The following is a 21,313-nucleotide window of genomic DNA, read 5'->3' on the forward strand; positions in this document are numbered from 1 at the left end:
GCCTCTATTGACACAGACAGTAGGACTTGCCCCCACCCACTGCTCCTGGTCATTGGATTTGATTGACGGCAGCGGGAGCCAATGGCTGCGCTGCTATCAATCTATCCAATCAGGACATGTGACACCGGCCTCAGCTGGTGTGCTCGATCCCGTTGTGGGAATTACGGGGCTCCGGTAAGTAAAAGTGGGGCTTGGGGGGGAAGGGGTGGTTGCATGACTGGAGGTTTTTCACTTTAATGCAAAGAATGCATTAAGGTGAAAAACATTGAGGGTTAACAACCCCTTTTTAAGGTAAAAACTCTTAAGTGCACCCCCCCCTACATAATTACCTGGGGCCGATCTGAGTCCAGTGTTGTGTTCACTTCTGCCGCAGATCTTCTCCCCTTTCCCCGCTCTCAGGGGCTTGGCTTAGAGCAATGGGAGCCATTTTCTCCTCCTGCTGTCGGTCAAGCTTGGGAGTGAGAGGCTGGGCTGAGCCAGGCTTTGTGTCTGAATAGATGCAAACCGCTCCACTTGGGAGCAAGCACGTATGAGGCTGTGGTGGCTTTCTAAAGAAAACAAACTTAACTTGTATGTCTTGGAATGTATCAAGCAAATTTAATATGAAGGTTGAGTTTTACAAGAATTGTATTTTAACGTTGCTCTAATCATTCCCAATCTGAATGTTGTTGCTCTGTTTCATATCTGCCTGTACCCTTCTGCTGTCTGGCAAAATCACAACCATTACCCCTATAGATTGTCAGTAGTGAGGACTTTTACACCCGAACTAAAAAAAAAATGGTAGGCCCTCGCTTTCTGAGGCTTTACCCAGCCTTAAAACAAGGCATTGCATTAAAATTCTTGTACTTTTGTCACTTCCTTTCATAGTATGCCAGTGTGGAAAAGGATGGAGACTTTTTTATGTCCCCCCTTGACTTTGTCAGACGTTACCTGAACATCACTGGAGATGGACAGCCCAACCCCAAAACTTTGCAGCTATTGGCCGGCGTGGTGGATCAAACCAAAGATGGGTAAGAGGCTTATGAATGATAATTGGTCTGTACTGTTGCTGATTCCATGCTGTAGGTGCCTGTACTCTTTAATATCTTTAGTATATTATTTGTTTGAAGGTTCTATTAAAGGGCTTAATGTTATTAATCGTCTCGGTTTGTATTACTGGTTTGAACATTTTTTTTTTTGTGTAATTTTTTTCTTTATATAATTATGGTGAACCTGACAAAGGGAAAGGATTTGCTGTAATGCTGCTTAACTACCGTATTTATCGGCGTATACCGCACACTTTTCTGCCCTAAAAATCAGGGCAAAATCGTGGGTGCGCGGTATACGCCGATACCCGCGCCGAGTTTGAATACTGCGCCGACATATACCAAGCGCAGTACACTCGGGGATAGTCGGCCAGTCTCGGCTCCTTCCGCGCTCACGTCCTGTGATACCCACACCTTTTTTCTCCAGCACTGTTCCATGTAACCCCCTGTGTAGCCAGACCCCCCTCTTCCAGTTTGAAGAGAACCCAGCCTCGGCCTACTTCAAGGCGTACATGAAATCTTACATGCTGATTGACTCTCCTTTTTGGAATGCTTTGTATATACAGAGGTAAAATTAATTTTGCATTTTTTTTTTTTTTTTTTTAAATGGCACTGTGAATAGTGGTCTTCAAATCTTTTATCTGTGACCTTTTTCGAATACTCTGCTCTTCCTAAGCACAATTTTTTTTTCCCAGACTGACAAAAGCTGTGTGATATGAAAAATATCAATATCTCCTGTGTGCCATGTGCCCTTTTTTAAAGACAACTGCTGAGTAGGGGGATGGTGTTGGGAGGGTTGTATGTAGGGATGGGTGAATCTGCCAGGGTATCACTGCTGTTAATTGTTCACTGACACATAATTGTCTTGTTGCTGGGCAACGCTGCACTTTGAAGCCTCTACCGATGCACTAAAAGATGGAATTATATAATGGAAAATCGCACATAACCTACTTTTCAAAGGCATTATACAGCAGTGCATGACATGCTTCTGGCCCCACATATAGTCTATTGTGCAAGCTGCAATTATTTGTAATTTGGGCGAAATGTTCCTTCTTTGTGAAACATTTTTGGAAAATGATATATCAAAGAGAGTGATGTTACCTGCGCCTAGCCCCCAGAACCCACGCTGTAATTTCTGGTGACGATGGTTTTGAATTAATATCCATGCTGAAAATGGGTTCTTGTAAGAAGGCTAGCTTTCTTCATGTAGAGTGTATCTTATTTATTTCAGGTATTTATATAGTGCCTACAATTTGACACTCGCGCTTTTCATATATATTGTAAAGTCACATCATTCCCTGCCCTCAAGGAGCTTACAATCTAAGGTCCCTAACTCGCATTCATACATGCTAGGGCCAATTTAGACTGGAGCCAACATGTGCCTGCATGTCTTCGTAGTGTGGGAGGAAACCGGAGTACCCGGTGGAAATTCTAGACAGGTAGTGTTGTGGTTGGGATTCAAACCGATGACCCTAGTGCTGCCAGGTGAAACTGCTAACCACTTACATTTTTTTTTTTTCCCTAAATAGCTTCCTTTACCTTAATGCAGTCCTCCTTCACGTACCTCATCCTTCCATTTTGCTTTTAAATGTACTTATTTCTTCTGAGAAATCCTCACTTCCTGTTCTTCTGTCTGTAACTCCACACAGTAATGCGAGGCTTGCTCCCTGGTGTGGAGAAAGCCACTTGAGGGGGGAGGGGGCGAGCAGGAGTGTCAGTACACCCACTAACACACAGCTCCTTTCTCTATCTGCAAAGTAGAGAGCTTCCTGACTCTCCTGCTCGCCCCTTCCCCCCTCAAGAGGCTTTCTCCACACCAGGGAGAAAGTGTCGCATTACTGTGTGGAGTTAGACAGAAGAACAGGAAGTGAGGATTTCTCAGAAGAAATAAGGACATTTAAAAGCAAAATGGAAGGATGAGGTAAGTGAAGGAGGACTGCACTAAGGTAAAGGAAGCTATTTAGGGATATTTTTTTTTTTTTTTACCTTTGCAACCCCTTTTAAAGCGAAGTTGTCTTCCCCTGCCCCCCCCCTTCCATCAGGTGCCACATTTTGACACCTTTTCGGGGGGGGTACCCTTTTTTGACAGGTACCCGTCCCCACTTCTGCAACAAGGCCTGGCTGCAGCAAGGTCCCCAGGAAGTTTGCCCCCCCCCCCCTTCTCTGCCGCCAGGCCAGTTGGAATACGCAGTAGGGTTTTCCTTACCACGAATGGCGGCGGCAGCACGTGAGAGCCGATGGGAAAATCTGTGGTGCAGTATTTGTAGCTGCTGACTTTTAATTTTTTGGTGGTGGGGGGGCCTGGACCTCCTCGTTAAACAAAAAATGTTGCAGGACTGGGTTCAGTGTAAATGGGATGCTTTTTACATGACCAACATAAAAACATTTAAATGTGTTGGAAGTTTTCTGTGATCAATAAGAAATTGTTCCTGTGCCTTGGTAAGAAAGGGGGCAAATGTTTTACTGGGCAAACATGGCACCCCAAGATTTTGCTAAAGAACTACTGCTGTCTGCAGATGCAGGTTGGTTGTGTGTGTGTGTTTGTGTTTTTTTTTTTGTGTGTGTGTGGACAGATGCTTTTTAAACCGGTTCCCATGCAGTGGGTGGGCTTTTGCGCCAATCGGCCACCTATATGCGTCCCTGGAAAAGGCTTTTCTGTGCCAAGCGTGCTCTGATTGGGAGCTTCCGTTCATGTGACCACTTGTAGGCGGATGACAGCTTACCTATTCATGGCCACAGCGCAAGACGCAGCACCTCTAACATGAAAGAAGAACCTTCCTGGGCATATCGGCCCTTGCTCTGTAGTATTCACTCTCTTCCTCTCAATGGCCAGTGTCCAGATCCTCTATCTAAACCCCCCTGTTTGTGGGACTGTTCCCCCTCAGTCCCTGGGGTATCAGGATGGTGGCCCACTTCTTCTGGGGTTTATCAGCCAGGTGGCATTACTGTAACTACTTTCTCACTCCGTCTATTGTGTTACCTGTGTAACTCAGGGGCTGATGAGCAACGTCTTTACTGAAGAGTTTTTTTTTTTTTTTTTTCTTGTGCTTTTTGCCGAAACACACTATAGTCGATTTAACATGGTTTCCTATGGGACACTTTAACAGCTATGCTTTTTTCCCAGCCGCTACATATTTGGGAAGGGTCAAGGATGTTTTTAAAAACCCAAAATGGTGCTTCATGGTTCAATAGCTTACAATGGAGAAGCTGCAGAAGCTCATGTAGTGCATTTTTTTTTTGTCTTTCCAACAACAAATTGGCCACAAAAAGCATAACGTATGCAAAACGCGTCAAACGCATGAGAAACGCACAACAAAAAACACTGCAGAAAAAGTACAGTTTTTAAATGACCAATTCTCTTCATTGCAACCCTTCCCATGGCCAGGCTCTAATCCTAGAGCTAGCTCCTCCCACATTATGTATGAGATCCTGCCAGAAAGGAAGTGAATGCGCTCTCCTTCCTGAAAGGATTTAAAGGGGACACCTTTTAAGCGTTGTTCTTATTTGCAGTATGATCACATCACAAACGGCAGAGTGCAATGTGATTGCTCAACAAAATAAAAAAATTAAAACTTGGATGGATGGGGGAGTTTGCTTTGAATATAAAAAATTAATTAAATTGAGTTTTTTTTCAGGTTGAGGTGCTCAGATAAGGTTTAGTTCCATTCTAAGGGCTCTTTCACATGGAGCGGACCGTTTCTGGGTCCGCTCCATGTGTCCGCCGGATAGGGCGGTGTCGGCGGATAGGGCGGTCCCCGCACACAGTGCAGGGACCGCCCTGTCTCTGCTCCGCTGTCCCCTATGGGGGATCGGATACAGACGGACCTTCTGTCCGTCTGCATCCGATCCGTTCCGCTGAACGGAAGAAAAATAGGGTTTCTTCCGTTCGGAAAAGCGGATCCCGACGGACGCGGACGCTAGCGGATGCTCCATCCGCTAACGGACGCGATCCCATAGGGATTCATTACAAGTCCGTTAACGGACTTGTAATGAGCGGACGAACGGTCCGCTAGTGTGAAAGAGCCCTTAAGCAGAACTCCTCTCCTTTATAGCCACAGAAGCTGCCACCGTAGCCTCCATTCAATCTGCAGTTGCTATGGTGCTGCACATGTGATCAGTTATGACACCAGACATCTGATGGCTTGACATTTGTCGAGAGCATAAGCATTTGTCTCACAGTTCTCAGTACTTTGAGTCGTGAGTCACGCTGCATGTCCTCACTGGTCTCTGCTGTCTTCTGGGACCTGTGTGTCTCCCAGAAAACAGCGGGGGAGGACAGAGTATGCACCAGAAGTGGCGTAGGTCACCTCGATCACCACGGTGATCTATGCCCAGAAGTGGGAGCAAATACTTGTATTACACAGGTATCCGCTCCCCCCTCCTCCTGAAAGGTGCCAAATGTAACACCAGAGGGGGGGGGGATTCCGAAAAAGTGGAAGTTTTATTTTTGGGTGGAACTCCACTCTAAATACATTCCACCCCCCCAAATACATTTTTGCTAATATAAGTGATCATATTCCCTCTGTTCTCAATTGTATACTGAGCTTCCCAGTGAATGGCTGTGCAGGGAGTGTATGTCAGCACAAATCTAATCATTGGAGGAGAGCACACTGAGTTCCCAGCACAGCTAGAGAACTGACCACGATGTGTTCTCCTGCTTGGTGTGGTCAGTTTTTAATTGAAAAGCAGAGGGACTGGCAGGGACACCAGGCATTTCACATAAAGCAATACAAAGAGAACAGGAGACTTTCTCATACAAGTACATGGTACAGCAGGCACATATCAGGAATATGAAGTGATTGGGGGTAACAAACGCTTTGAAATGGACATACGGATTGTTTTTTGCTAAATTAATTATACTGCGTTATTAAATCTATTTTCCATGTGCCCCTGGGTTCTTGTCACACCATGTCTGAGGGCAGAGGCCGGCCCAAAAGATTTGTAAGAACATTCTTCTTTACAACCTGGATTTCTTTTTTATTTTCTCAGTTGCGAGTATAGCTGTAGTGGATTACTAAACCAGATAGAATCTGTCTGTCTCCAAAACAATTACAGTTTGTAAACATCACTTATTGAATTTTGAGGTTGGTTTGTCTGCTGTAATAAATTGAGAGTCCTTGTGGTGTTTGTCTTTTTTTTCCCCCCACTGTCTCCTTTTATTTTTTTTTTTTTCAATATAGGCATTCATTGGAAGCGCCAGTGTGTTTTCAGGAAGTGTACATTCTGAGGAGACGACGTAATGTTTACCTTGAAAGCAGTTTTTCCATATTGTTGCCATATTTTTTTTATGGCATTTCATAGACAAATTTGTAGGTTCTCTCCGGTGACAAAGTGGGTGTAAACCCACTTTGGGAAAAAAAAAAAAAAAACACCTGCAAGACAAGGGCACAATAAGCTAGTATGCATAGCATACTAGCTCATTATGTAATACTCACCTGGGATCAAAGCCCCCACTGCAGTGCCCAATGCAGCACCCGTCGGCGACATGTCGTCCCGGAGTTACTTCCGGGTATCGCGGGTCTGGCGCTGTAAATGGCCCGGAGCCACCAGTCATGGCATAACCTCCTTTTAGAAACGACACGATCGCCGTTTCTAAAATGCGCCTGTGCCGTTGTCAATGGCTCATGCGCCGTAGACATCAAAGCACATCTCTAATGTAATTATCTCCTAAATTGTGGAGGTTTAGGAGATATTTCCAGCACCTACAGGTAAGCCTTAATCTAGGCTTGCCTGTATGTAAATGCGGTTTGTACAGAGTGTGCCACCACTTTAAGTGTATGTGTGGGCCTACAGATGTGAGCACATGGCTTGCTGCCGCTATGTTTGCAGTATTCACAATATGTGCTGCTTCTGTTTTTCCTCTTCTATGGTGGCTGATTAATGCAATTTGGTCTAGAGTTGTTATATTCTGAGTCATTTGAGATGCTGTGGCTGGAATCCAATAGGCCAGATCTAGAGAGCTGTAGGATACCTGGAGGTGTCAGATATACACTATATTGTCAAAAGTATTGAGACACCTGCCTTTACACGCACATGAACTTTAATGGCATCCCAGTCTTAGTCCGTAGGGTTCAGTAGTGAGTTGGCCCACCCTTTGCAGCTATAACAGCTTCAACTCTTCTGGGAAGACTGTCCACAAAGTTTAGGAGTGTGTCTATGGGAATGTTTGGATAATTAGTGCAGCGCTAATATATAGAAAAGGTGCACACTGAAATGCAATCATGTATAATAAACAAATATGTGAACATATAACTCCTTGTCAAAATAGTTCAGAGAAGCTCAAAGACTTCAAGATGAGAACTCAGGTGAGAAACCACTTGTCTGCAGTTAATCTCCAAACCTAAATGGGTAAAATACCCTTACCAAATGGGGTGGACTCATCTGTTGTACAACAGTGGGTCATATAGGCTTGTGATCCCAATGTGTCTGGATCAGGGTGAGGATGGTCCCAGAGGGTCTCGGAAACCCGGATAGGAACAATGGTCCAATCAGCTGGAATGTGGACTTGACTCTCTTCAATCAGCAGATGGATAACAGGTGTTTCCGTACAGGCGTCAATGGAGGGAAAAAATAGAAAGAGAGGCTCCAAATGGTGCAGATCAAACCATGTATGGTTTATTTAAAAAGGGGTATACAAAAATAGAAAAGTGAACACAATAAAAACATGTAAAAGCAATGTGAGGTGCAGTAATGCTAGCCCTACGCGTTGTGACTCGAATGGTCTTTAACTGGGGCATGGGGTATATGGGAATGTTTGACCATCCTTCCGGGTTGAGGTCTAGTCTAGTCAAGTTCCTCCACCCCAAACCTGCTCATCCATGTCTTTATGGACTTGAGGGTACTGAGCTGGCCATTGACATGACATGAGTATTGCTGTATCCTGTTGGGTGGCAGTCTCTGTTTTATGGAAGAAGCTGACTGCCCACTTGTTGGACAAATTCTGAAAGATTTAAAAATTGTGGGGTGCTGTGATACCAGGAGAGAGAGGCACATACTGCAATAAAAACATTGTCGGAAGTTCTAACTATTTCTACAAAATGGCTCCTGTCTCCATTAAAGAATTTCCCTGATTTCCTGTCTTGACACAGACTCCAATAAAATCAAAAAGAGGCTACAATTTTTCTGCTGTGTGCTAAATTAAAAACATGTTGGCAGTTGTAGGTTGGTGTATGAGAGAATACATTTATGCAACACCTAGCTAATAAACCTTCCACCAGGCCGTCCTAAGTTGGCACCAGAACATATATAGGACTATGCTCCCTCCTCCCCAGTTATTTTTCCTGCTGCCATTAAACCTGTAATTAAATGCATACAAACCCAAAGAAACCTCAGCGGTGTCTAGCTAAGTATTGGGTGTTGCGTTTTATCGGACACATGGTATACTGTCGGCATCACATAAAAAAACGGCAGCACACTTGTCTTCTTGGTACAGGGGGTCCCCGACTTACGAACGCCCGAGTTACGAACCAGGTGCTGCGGGGACCCTCTGCCATTTTGGCCGGACCGTCTGCTGTTCTGCGCATGCGCGGCCAGACTGAGGGAAATGACCGTAATTGGCCGCACATGCGCAGAACGGCATTTGGTGGAACATTGGAAATGTCCGTAATTGCCAGTCTGCGCATGCGCGGCCGCCTTACGAACATTTCCAATTTACAAACAGGCGGAAAGTCCCTATCGGGTTCGTAACCCGGGGGCTCCCTGTAAATGGCTGTGCGGGGAGGGTGAGGAGAACAGGTTGAGTTCCAACACCGCTAAAGAATTGACCGTGTTGTGCTCTCCTACTTGGTGTGGTCAGTTTTTAATAGGAAAGCAGAGGGACTGGCAGGAACACCAGGGATTTCCCACAAAGGAAGCGATCCAAAGAGAATGGAATACTTCTTCATACAAGTACGTGGTACAGCAGAAACATATCAGAAATATGAAGTGTTGGGTTTACATGTTTTAAAAAGATTAAATGGCCACAACCAGAAAAGAAGCAATTTTTTTTTGCTGTAAATTTTCAGTGATTTGGCACACAAATAAGGAATTGAATTGACTACCGCAATCCTTGATTGGATTACAAATACAAATTCCATACAGCATAATCTGTTCCTCTGTGAGAGATTACAATTTTTTTTTGCCTGCCATTGTTGGAAAAAATAGAATTTTAGTAGAATTGCCATAAAGATATGTGAGTTTTCTCTTAAAGACCATGTCTGCGCGAATTTTAAGCCCAACTCCCACCTTTTTCTAACCCATCCTGCAGTTTTTTTCCCTTCCTCTTATAAAGTAAGCTACACCCTTGCAGGAATTTCTGAGCATGGGGACCTCCATCACGGACATCTGAGGGAAGTACCCCATCGCCTGTAAACGGAAGAGGTGATGAAGCTCATAACTGGAGCACCACGCGACCACAGATTTGAGTAACTAAAGACATCTGTGTTTTTTTTTTTTTTTTTTTTTTTTTTTTTTTTACCCCCTTTATGTCAGCAAGAACTGTTCAAGGGGAGTGAGAGATGAGAGCAGGGTTACCGAGCGTGACTCGGGGTGTTTTTTTTTATGCTAGGATCGGTAACCCCAAGTCACGCTCGGGGTAAGCTGTGCAGAGCCTGCAGCGGCGTTCCTTACCTTCTCCTGGCGATCCAGCGATGATCTCCCATTGCTGTGATCACCAGCGAGATCACAGCTGCTCCGTCCGTCGGTCTGCTGACTTCCTGGTTCCGTTCCATGCAGCAGCAATGGTGCATGGGAGCGGAACTGGGAGTAAAATTCAAATGTGAAACAAAACACAACCACATAAAAAGGAGGTGATACATTGTAATCTGAGAGGATTACACTGTATCATCTTAGTATTTGACACAGTGCCTTTACAGTGCCCCTTACCTGTCATTAGCCCATAAAAAAAATCTTTGGAAAATGGCATAAAAAAAGTGCCACTTTGCAACAAAGGCGCTTTTGGATCAGTTGAGCGATATCGGCAGCGACACGGAGGTGCTCGCAGAACAGAGCGATAGTGAGTCGTGGGGAGATTTGTCATCTGACTCTGACACTGATCCAGAAAGTGATAACGGCCATGATCCTGCACCTGACCTCAGCGATGTGCGTACTTGGTGCCCTATAGACAGCAATACGGACCAGGTAGCGCCCCCGAGATTCCGATTTACTGGATCACCTGAGATGAAGGTAGATGTTGAGAGTGACAACCCTCTGGCATACCTGCAATTATTCCTCACCGAGGAGGTAATTGGAAAAATTGTCAGAGACCAATCGCTACCAAGAGCAGCAATCCGCTACGCTGCATGCCAGGTTTTCCAGAGCCAGAAAATGGGAACCGGTGACTAAAGAGGACCTCTGGCAGTTTCTCGGACTCATCATTCTTCAGGGGGTGGTGCGGAAACCGCTCCAGAAATGGTACTGGACCACAAATGGGTTACTGGCCACTCCGTTTTTTGGCACGGTGATGTCCGAATACCGTTTTTCGCTCATCATGAAGTATTTACACTTCACTAACCATGAAGAATTTGAGATCACGCATCCTGCGCCCAAACTAAAAAAATATCTGGGAGGTATGCCAAATGTTTGTGACCAATTTTCAGCAGGCCCTACGTGCCAGAAAGGGACGTCAGTGTGGATAAAAGTCTGATGGCCTACAAGGGACGCCTAAGCTGGATACAGTTTATTGCATCCAAAAGAGCGCGGTTTGACATCAAATTTTACATGCTCTGCGAGTCATCCACCGGATACATCTGAAATTCGGTCATTTACACCAGTAAAGGCACAAAGTTCAACCCCAGGTACAGCCGCTATGGGATGGCCACATCATCTGTCACACTGCTGGAGCCATTGCTGAACCAAGGATATTGTGTGACAACGGACAATTTCTACACGTCTCCGGAACTGCATGAGGTTTTGCTCTAAAACAAAACTGATGCCTATGGTACCGTTCGGCCTAACCGACATGACATGCCATCTATGTTTGGCAAGAAAAAACTAAAAACCGGAAAAATGGTTGCCTTTCTGAAGGGTAAGATGATGGCGAGACAAGGACGTGTGTCTCATGAGTACTGTGCACAATATCTCCACTGCTATGGTCCAACTCCATACAAAACATGGGAAAGATGTGCTGAAGCCGCAAGTCGTGATCGACTATAACAACACAATGGGAGGTGTCGACAGAGCCGATTAGGCAATGACATTTTGAAAACTGAAAAAACCTCAATGGGAATGGAATTTTTAGGGCAACAAATTTATATAAAACAACCAGGTCATAAAGTATAAATTTATTACAACATGTAAATATATCAAAAAAGAACAATAACAAAGATAATTATAAAAACTTTTCCAAAAATACTGTCTGTCAACGCATGCCCAGAATCAGCGAGCTGTAGGCGTGCAGGACAAAATTTCCAACGCATTTCGAATGATTTACATTCTTCCTCAGGGTATTTTTACAGTATCAATTTCCTCTCTTCAAGAGAAATGTGTCTAGGCATTCGGGATGTGCATCTCCAAGAAGACCCAAAGAATGATGTTCAAAGCCTCAGCTCAGTTGATGCAAGCTATGGCCTCTTCAGGCAACTCGAGTTGCAAGTAGCCCTGTTTTACCTGCCTTGTGGGCTTAAGCATTTTTTGTGTTCTCTGCCCATCAGTTGGATTGATTTTGGACATTCCATGTGCCTCGGAAGTCCTTCTGCCCTGTGTCTTTTAACCACTTTGAATCCAATGAAATGTTTTACACTTATGCTAAAATTTGCCTTTTTTGGGGGTGCCACGTTCTCAGTACCATGAACTTGTTTTACCTACTTGAAGTCCAGGCGGTTTTTATATATGACCTGTGAATAGCAAGTGGTCAACTAATTAAGAAAACAGGATTTTGGCTGAAGCATGATGGAAGTATGAGGGGTTTATCACAGCTGACTGACCCTTTTTGTGTGTACCAGTGCTGCATTCTCCTGTAGATGTCGGGCTATATAACTTTTACATCTCCGCATTCCTTCTGCCCTGTGTCCCTTTTTATGAACGCCAAGAAAATAATTTTACGGTAAGTCAAAAAATCTTTGTTATTTGTGGATAACAAGGCTACTGTAAAATAGAAATTGTCGCGTAGCATCCTATGGACTAATTGACACACATTTTGCAACCAGCTATTCATGTTCCCGTTGTCCCTCCATAAACAATAATTGGTTTGGTGCTCCATGGCATAATTTTGGCAGATAAGTATTTGGAAAAAAACCTTTTCTGCCCAGCTGCCATCTTCCCCAGGAGCACCTGTTTTCTGCACATGAAAAGGCCGGGGTTTTAAGTAGTATGCTGAAGTTCATATTTAAATTTCATTTAATGACACCTAATGACAGGCAATCAGAGGGGCTAGCTTTAATCCTGAAAAGAGAGTGCGTTGCCACGGCGACTGCCCTCCATGGAGCATGGAAGTCTGGGATCACAGGACTGTGTGCTTCACATTACTTAGGCTTCTCCAGACATAAAGAAACTCGGTGTGTAATTGGTTGTGTTAAATCGATGCTCGCTTACTTCATTGTGCCGCCTCGTAATTTCACTAAATGAAGACGTCACTGTTATTACAGAGTAAATCTGTTGTGATTTACTCTCAGGCAGGCCTTATTCCAAGGAGTCTGAAATACAATAAGATGAAAATAGCTGGTTTAATTAACTTGTAAAAATTGGGTTATTTTAAATGCAGCTGGCTGCCCCTGCAGATCCTCCAGTTGTCCCTCTGCTGATCTGATTAGAAACTCACATTAATATATTCAGTTTTATTTAATAATGTTCAGCAAGCTTTGATTCTGTAGACTTTTTTCCCTCCCTGGGTTTAAATTTTAAAAGCATGGCCTTCTTGTAACTGGATGTCTACATAAGTCTGTTTGCAGATGTCACGATACATACAATTACAGCATGTTTATAAATGTTTGGTGCCTGACTCTGGTGGTTTGAGTTATGGGCAGAGGGAATAATGCAAACACATATCTCGGGTTAAGGGCTATTGACTATAAACAAAACTTTTTTATTTTTTTCTGGAGAAACTGATGCCAGACTGTTCATTTTATAAAAAATATTTCCTTAAGATTATATGTGTATTTTAAATAATAATATGATACAGGATTTATGACGCCAACCGTTTTCGCAGCGCTTTGCAATGTTGGGGCAGACAGTACAGTTAGACCCCTTTCACACTGATGCGTTTTTCAGATGCTAAAGGGCTAAAAATAGCGCCTGAAAAACACCTCCCCAATGTGAATGTCCGAGTGCATTCACACTGGGGCACTGCGCTGGCAGGACGTTAAAAAAAAAAAAAAAAAAAAAAAGTCCTGCAATCAGCATCTTTGGTGCGGTGGAGGAGCGGTGTATACGCCGCTCCTGGCTTTTGAAATGAATGGCGCTTCGGCAGCAGTGCTACATGGGTGCATTTAACCTTCTCCTCGGCCACTAGTTGGGATTAGTAGTACCTCGCTAGCGGCTGAATAGCGCCGCTAAGACCCCTTTCACACTGGAGGCGTGTTTCAGGCGCTTTGGCACCTGTAAAGCACCTGAAAAAAAGCTTCATCTGCAATCCCAGTGTGAAAGCCCAAGTGCTTTCACACTGGGGTGCTGCGCTGGCAGACGTAAAAAAAAAAAAAAAGGTCCTGCAAACCGCTTCTTTGCAGTACTTTAAGAGCGGTGAATACATTGCTCCTAAAGCGCCCCTGCCCATTGAAATCAATGGGCAGCATCGCCAAAGTGCCTCTGCAGTGGCGCTCTGCGGGCACCTTTAACCCTTTATTCGGCTGCTAGTGGGGGTTAAAAACACCCCACTAGTGTCTGAAAAGTGCTACAAAAACGACAGTAAAGCGACGCTAAACTAGTGGTGTTTTACCGCTGACGCCCGGGCGCTGTCATTGTGAAAGAGCCACTAAAACTAGCAGTGATTTTACCGCTAACGCTGCCCGCAGCTCAATGTGAAAGGGCTCTTGCAGTACAATTCAATACAGAAGGAGTCTGAGTGCCCCGTATCGTCTCTCCTGGAGTTCCCTGTGTGTGATGTTAGCTCCTTCTGTCCTGCTGCTTTTACCCCCATCCTGAGCTAGGCTGTGTGCATCCATAGACATGCAGCGTGGTTCAGCACCACCCCCTGCTCTCACTGACCGCATCAGGATCCAATGGCTCCTGCTGCGCTCAATATGTCCTGTGATGATGGAGAGACCAGCCCTGGACCGAGAGAGGTTTCAGGTAAATGTTGAGGTTGGGGTAGGAACTTCTCCTTCTCCTCCTTCTCCTTCTTCTTCTCCTCCGAGCGACCATTCGCTGACAGACCTACAACCGCACTGGAGGTAGCTGTCGGCCCGGTCCACTGTGAGTGAGACAACACCACAGCCCAGTCATATGTGGACCTCGGAGCAAAGCTCACCGGCCACCTCAGGAGTCATGTGGTATGGCGTGGCAGACCAAGCCTCTTTGCAAAGGTGTGCCCATGCATGCTGGTCGGACTGAAAAGACTACAAGGATCTATAATATCCAGCCTGTCTCTCAGCCGACAGTTGAAAGATTCTTTAAGAAAAAATTAAAAGAAAATAAAATTTCTCCCCAAGGCGCTGGGCCCGAAGGGAGCCATACGTCCATCTCCTTTGCTAGGCAGAACGAAACTGAGACTGCAAGCTGCTGTTCAACTCTGTTAATGTAACATGTATTTAACATGTTTCTGCCTAGTCCTCTCCTGTAAACAGGGAACATAACCCACTTGTCAAGACTTAAGGAGCTGTGTCCGTCCATGGACGATAAGAGAAACTATTGTTCCTGTCTCCTTGAGCGGCCAGTACTGCCATTGAATGTGACCCATTGAAGCAAGTGGGAAAGCTCCGCAAATGTTTTGCGGCTGTGTGTTCAGCATCTGTGGGGTTAATACAGTGATTGGTTGTGATTTGGTCCTTTGCAGAGATTGAAGGAGATTTGCATTAATTTTAGACGTCAGCTGTCGGGCCCATTACAGGTCTTCACGCTGCAATCTGACCTGTGATTGACCTATGCTGGCATACATAGCTTAGCCTGGTGTATGTCAGGTCTTCGTCCTTCACTTCTAAAGGATATTGTAGGATTAAAATTACATGTGTGCAACCCAGTTGTAACAGTGTACATCCTTTTCTATGGGAAACCCATACATTATGAGAAAATGTACATATACTTGCATACTGTGAAGGCATTTCTAGTGTAAATTGAGAACGTCTCCCTTGACCGATTTGTATATGACCCCTGCACCCATCATTGATGGTCATGATGATGATTTTTTTTAATAGTCTACAAGTCTATCAATCCTATTATATCTTATGATGGCTGTATGTGGCCATTAATGTCAAAGCGCAATTATTTTTAAAGTGATACTAAGCGCACACTGTTTAATTTACATTGTCCCTTGTATTTTTGTATGTGGATGATGGCACTGTAATGTATTTAATTAAAAAGAACATTAAACCCATGTAACTTTTTTCTTAATCGATATACAGTAAAACCTTGGATTGCGAGCATAATTTGTTCCAGAAACATGCTTGTAATCCAAAGCACTTGTATATCAAAACAAATTTCCTCATAAGAAATAATGGAAACTCAGATGATTCGTTCCACAACCATTTATTCATAGGTCCTTCAGTTTATAGTCCATATAAAAAGATTATAGCAATTTATTAGGTTGTGTAACCATAAAATGTCCATCCACAAATGCAAGCCTCCACAAGGGGATTAGAAGCAAAATCCAGCAGGAGCTACAGAGTATAAAAGAGAAGAGAGGCGCCTCTAAGGCTGGATTCACACCTATGCAGTTTTAGTGCTTTTTGCATTTTGCAGACTTGCTCTAAAGTCTATTTAACATGGTTTCCTATAAAAAAACGTTCTGTAGTGCAAATCTGCAAAATGCAAAAAGCACTAAAAATGCATAGGTGTGAATCCAGCCTAAGTGTAGCAAAATGTTGTACCTTTCATTAAATGTAATCATATTGCTACACTTGGAGGCGCCTCTCTTCTCTTTTATACTCAGTTGTGACATGACGCTACTCTTGTATCAAGACCTCGCTTGTATATCAAGTCAAAATGTATTTAAAAATGTTGCTTGTCTTGCAAAACGCTCTTAAACCAAGTTACTCTCAAACCAAGGTTTTACTGTGCAGCTGTCACATGACGGCTGTCTGCAGGGAAATCTAAGCAGGAGGAGCTTCTAGTCAGTAAGCCCTTGTTCAAACTGCTGTGTCTTGCATACGATTTCTTTAGCAGAAGTCAATTAAAGTTGTGTTAAAGTTGCCCCAATGTAGCACAGGAATGTTTTTTCCAAGTCGGAGCAGCTTAAGTCGCACTGACTAGAAGGGTTAATAATGGGGCAGGACTTGGCATGTGGCTTTGAACTCTCAACTAGCATGACAAGGTGCGGCAGTGTGAACTGGGGGTAAAAATTAATATCAATCAAATCTTTAAAAAATATTTGGCAATAACATGGTGTTGGGCGTATTTCTGCCAGTCACAGGCTGCGTCACACCCCTCCAGCCGTGTCCTAGAAACAGTGTTTCTCAGCTACAGTTCTCAAGGCACTTCAACAGGTCATGTTTTCAGGATTTCCCTCAGATGAAACTGCTGTGGTAATTACCAAGGCAGTGAAACTGATAAAATCACCTGTGCAAAATAATGGAAAGCCTGAAAACCTGACCTGTTGGGGTGCCTTGAGGACTGGAGTTGAGAAACACTGTTTTGGAGTAAGAGGGAGGTGATTCCTCCATTAATCTACACGTAGTAGTGTTTAGCTGGTTAGTGGGCATGGTGGTGGAGGGAGGGATGAAGTGGACTGTCATTTGCCACTGTATATACCCCCCCACATGTCTGACTCTATAGTCACATGGGCTGCTCATATGTGATGGGGAGGAAATGCTCTGCATAGAAACCCACTTTCTTTATCGTACATCACGGGACACAGAGCGGCATTCATTACTATATGGGTTATATGGAGTACCTTCAGGTGTAGACACTGGCAATCTCAAACAGGAAATGCCCCTCCCTATATAACCCCCTCCCATAGGAGGAGTACCTCAGTTTTTACGCCAGTGTCTTAGGTGTTAGTCATGGTTTAGCTTGCCTCCGCATCCTTGGGATTAGGTGAGCTACCGGTTCTGTCCAAAAAAGCCTCAGCGCTAAAGTGGTCAGTAACCGGACCCCAAACCCTTGGGGTATAGCCCATAATGCTTTTCTTTTTAGAGAGCTGGACCCTGGGCCCAGAACTTAGAAACCTTTGGGTACCTAAAGTTTTCTGTTGCCAGGGTGCTATATGGGCCCAGGACAGTGGATCCTTCATAGGAACCCAGGGCCTGAAGGTCTAGACATCCCCACGGAGATGGGGGAAGATTGGGCCTCTTGCTTGGCAAAGTCCTGCGGCATGGAGCAGGTAAGTGAGGGGAAAACTTGCGGAACTTGGTTCTTAGCAGGTTTTTTTCTGGGGGGTCACAGGGGACATGCCTAAAGTTATGCACTGCATCTGGCAAACTAGTCACATATCATAAAGATAGGATGGCTCTCTATGTATTATTCCCCATAAGATGTGACCTCCCTTGTAGTGTTGGAAAAGCATTGAGTGGGGCCTGTGTTATATAAAAATATATGTGTGTGTCAGAGAGCTTTGCTTACCTGCAGGCCTCCAGGCGATGCTCCATTTAGTCTTCCTCCTCAGAGCCTGCAAGCAGGCAAAACGCTGACCTCCTCATGGTTCCAGGCTGCAGGCTGCAGTTTGCTGGAACAGAGAGGTCCCTTCCTCCCAAAATCCCCCCCCCTCCCCCTGTCGGGAGGGGCATTTCCTGTTTGAGGTTGCTGGGGGGGAAGGGCGGGTCAGTGGCTTAAAGGAAGGGGCGGCCCTTCCTTGTTTGTTCCATCAATACTTTGGAACTGAGGAGAAAGACCAGAGCGGCAGCACGGGGCGCCGAGGACACACAGTGGCCAGAAAGGATATTGCAGTCTTCAGAGGACTGTTTTGTCAAGCCTAGAAATAGGCTGTTTCTTTTCCATCTCATAGTTTTTCTTTGCAATACTACTCAGGGGGACAGAATGTTTTTTCTTTCCTGGATTTGAAACAAAAACGAAAAAAAAAAAAAAAAAAAAAAAAAAAAGTCATCTAGGGGAGAGGAAGCATTTTTTTTTTTATCCCCCAAACAGGTGTTTGGACAATTAACTTTTATAGTTCCAAATACCAATAGGTAGCAGGTGTACCTCGGTATTGTACCATGGTATGCCGCTGTTTTCCCTACAGGGAGCCTTGGGGCCATCGGGATCTGGGGCTGGAGCTGACGCGGGTCAGTCCAACCCTAAGATGGTCACGGAGGAGGTATTACTCACCTCTTTAAAAGAGATGCAGAAAAGCATGGGAAAAATGATATCCGCAGCTATGCGGGGCAGTAAGCGGAATAGATCTCCGTCGCCCGAGCGCGGACCCTCAGAAGAGGAGGTCCTTTCCTCAGGGGAATTGGACGACCTCTTGGACACGGACCAAGTAGGTTCAGGGATCGAAGACCCGGATACAGAGGAGTCTGGGGCAGTCTCCCTGAGGGAGAGCTGGTGGATTCAAGGATTGTCGGACTTGGTCCATAGGACATTCAACTTGCCAGTACCAGATCTCCAGGTATCGACGGTTTCAGCTTTGGGCTCACTGAGGGCGCCTCAAAGCAATGCTGTGTTTCCGATCCATCCTCTATTAGAGGGAATTTTGTTCCAAGATTGGAACAAGCCAGATAGGATCTTCTTACCACCTAAAAGGTTCTCTGTCCTATATCCTATGGAAGAAAAATTTTCCAAAAGATGGGCTACTCCTGCAGTGGACGCAGCCATCTCATGTGTTAACAGATCGTTAACATGCCCTGTAGAAAACATACAGGTGTTCAAGGATCCAGTTGATAAGCGCTTGGAAGCACTACTTAAGAACTCCTTCACTACTGCAGGGGCAGTAGTACAGCCAGCTGTGGCTGCGATTGGGGTCGCTCAAGCATTATCGGATCAATTTAAGCAGATGCTTAAACTTATTCCGGCCCAGCAGGCAGAAAAATTTTCGGATGTCCCTAAGGCCATATGTTTTACGGTAGACGCAATCAAGGATTCTATCCAGCAAGCGTCACGTTTATCGTTATCCCTTATCCATATGAGAAGACTCTTATGGTTAAAAAGCTGGGAGGCTGAGCCCCCATGCAAGAAGCTCCTGGTAGGGTTCCCCTTCCATGGAGGACGACTCTTCGGAGAAGACCTAGATAAATACATTCAGACCATTTCAAACGGCAAGAGTACTCTCTTGCCAACTAAGAAGAAGGTTCAGGGACCTGCGTTTAAACGACAGTATTCCCCTGGGCAGGGGCCCTCTAATGCCAAGCAGTATCGACGGCCTCCTGCAAAAGCAAACTTCGGCTTCAACAGCAGATCACAAGGACAGGCTGTTAGAGGCAAAAGGCAGTGGTTTCGCAAACCAGCAAAACCAGCCCCCAAGCCAACCTTATGAAGGGGCGCCCCCACCCACGAAGGTGGGGGGAAGGCTGCGACTCTTTTCAGAGATTTGGGAAGCCAGCATTCCCGACGAGTGGGTACGGTCTTCCGTGGCCACAGGCTACAAATTAGATTTCCTAAGGTTTCCTCCTCCTCATTTCCAGAAGTCGAGGATTCCAAACGATCCGGAAAAGGGAGCCGCATTAAGATCGGCATTAGATCATCTACTTTCCCAGGAAGTAATAGTAGAGGTACCAGTCCTGGAACAGGGGCTGGGTTTCTACTCCAACCTATTCATCATCCCAAAATCCAATGGAGATGTCAGGCCAATTTTGGACCTAAAGATGGTAAATGCATATCTAAAGATCCGCTCATTTCGGATGGAATCCGTGCGGTCAGCAGCTGCCACACTCCAGAAGGACGACTTCATGGCGTCCATAGACATAAAGGATGCCTACCTTCATGTTCCAATTTATCAGCCACATCAAAGATATCTACGCTTCATGGTGGCTTCGCGTCACTTCCAATTCGTGGCGCTTCCCTTCGGGTTGGCTACGGCCCCCCGGGTGTTCACGAAGGTCCTAGCTCCAATCCTAGCCAAACTAAGGATCCAAGGGGTCACGATCCTAGCATACCTGGACGACCTCCTAGTCATAGATCACTCGTCTCCCGGCTTGGAGCGAGCAGTGGCCCTCACGGTCCAATACCTCGAGAGGTTCGGCTGGGTCCTAAATCGAGAAAAGTCAGCTTTCCAGCCCACAAAGCAGTTGGAATATCTCGGCATGAGATTAGACACAGAACAACAAGGAGTGTTCCTACCTCTGAGGAAGGTAAAAGCCATCAAGGAATTAATCCTACTGGTTCTAAGCAAGAAAGAACCGACTATTCGCCTATGTATGAGGTTACTAGGCAAGATGGTGGCCACATTCGAGGCGGTACCATACGCCCAGAGCCACACTCGCATCCTACAGGCAGCCATCCTGTCAGCATGGAGCAGAAGGCCACAGGCCTTGGATATCCCGTTGCCGCTCTCATCAAGAGTCCGACAAAGTCTGTGTTGGTGGTTAGACCCTCAGAATCTACTGAAGGGGAGGTCTTTCAGCCCAGTGGCTTGGAAGATAGTGACCACAGACGCCAGCCTGACGGGCTGGGGAGCAATTTTGGATGGTTGCACTCGCCAAGGTACTTGGGCAAAGCCAGAGAAGCAGTTGCCCATCAACATCTTGGAGCTCAGAGCTGCTCGACTAGCCCTCAGGGCTTGGACGTCAAAATTGCAGGGGTTCCCGGTGAGAATTCAATCAGACAATGCCACGGCCGTGGCATACATAAATCACCAAGGGGGAACCAGGAGTCAAGCCGCTCAGAGAGAGGTGAGCTTGATTCTTCTATGGGCAGAGGCTCATGTGCCCTGCATATCGGCAATATTCATTCCAGGAGTGGACAACTTTCAGGCGGACTTCTTAAGCCGCCAGACTCTATGGCCGGGGGAATGGTCTCTGCATCCACTAGTCTTTCAAGCACTCTGCCAAAGATGGGGAGTGCCGGACGTGGATATCATGGCATCGAGACTCAACAAGAAACTAGACAGGTTCATGTCCTGCTCAAGGGATCCGATGGCCTGCGGAACCGATGCGTTGGTTTGCCCTTGGCATCAGTTCAAACTTCTTTATGCGTTTCCCCCGCTCCAGTTACTACCCCGCCTGCTGCGCAGGATCCGGGTGGAGCACATACCAGTCATCCTGGTAGCTCCAGCATGGCCCAGAAGGGCATGGTACTCACTAATCTTAAGGATGGTAGTGGGAGACCCTTGGACTCTTCCTCTACGGCCAGAC

At 45.5% G+C, this 21,313-nt stretch overlaps 1 protein-coding gene across 1 annotated transcript in view; it reads left to right on the top strand.

The window, feature by feature from the left end:
• The window catches only part of SLC25A13 (solute carrier family 25 member 13), a 216,775-nt gene that overhangs the window by 35,356 nt on the left and 160,106 nt on the right, over positions 1–21,313 (top strand). Inside the window, exon 3 of the mRNA XM_040352298.1 lies at positions 868–1,010. Coding sequence (XP_040208232.1) covers positions 868–1,010 — 143 coding nt within the window. The remainder of the gene's footprint in view (positions 1–867; positions 1,011–21,313) is intronic.

This window comes from Rana temporaria, chromosome 5, assembly GCF_905171775.1.
Source record: "Rana temporaria chromosome 5, aRanTem1.1, whole genome shotgun sequence".
NCBI classification, from domain to species: domain Eukaryota; kingdom Metazoa; phylum Chordata; class Amphibia; order Anura; family Ranidae; genus Rana; species Rana temporaria.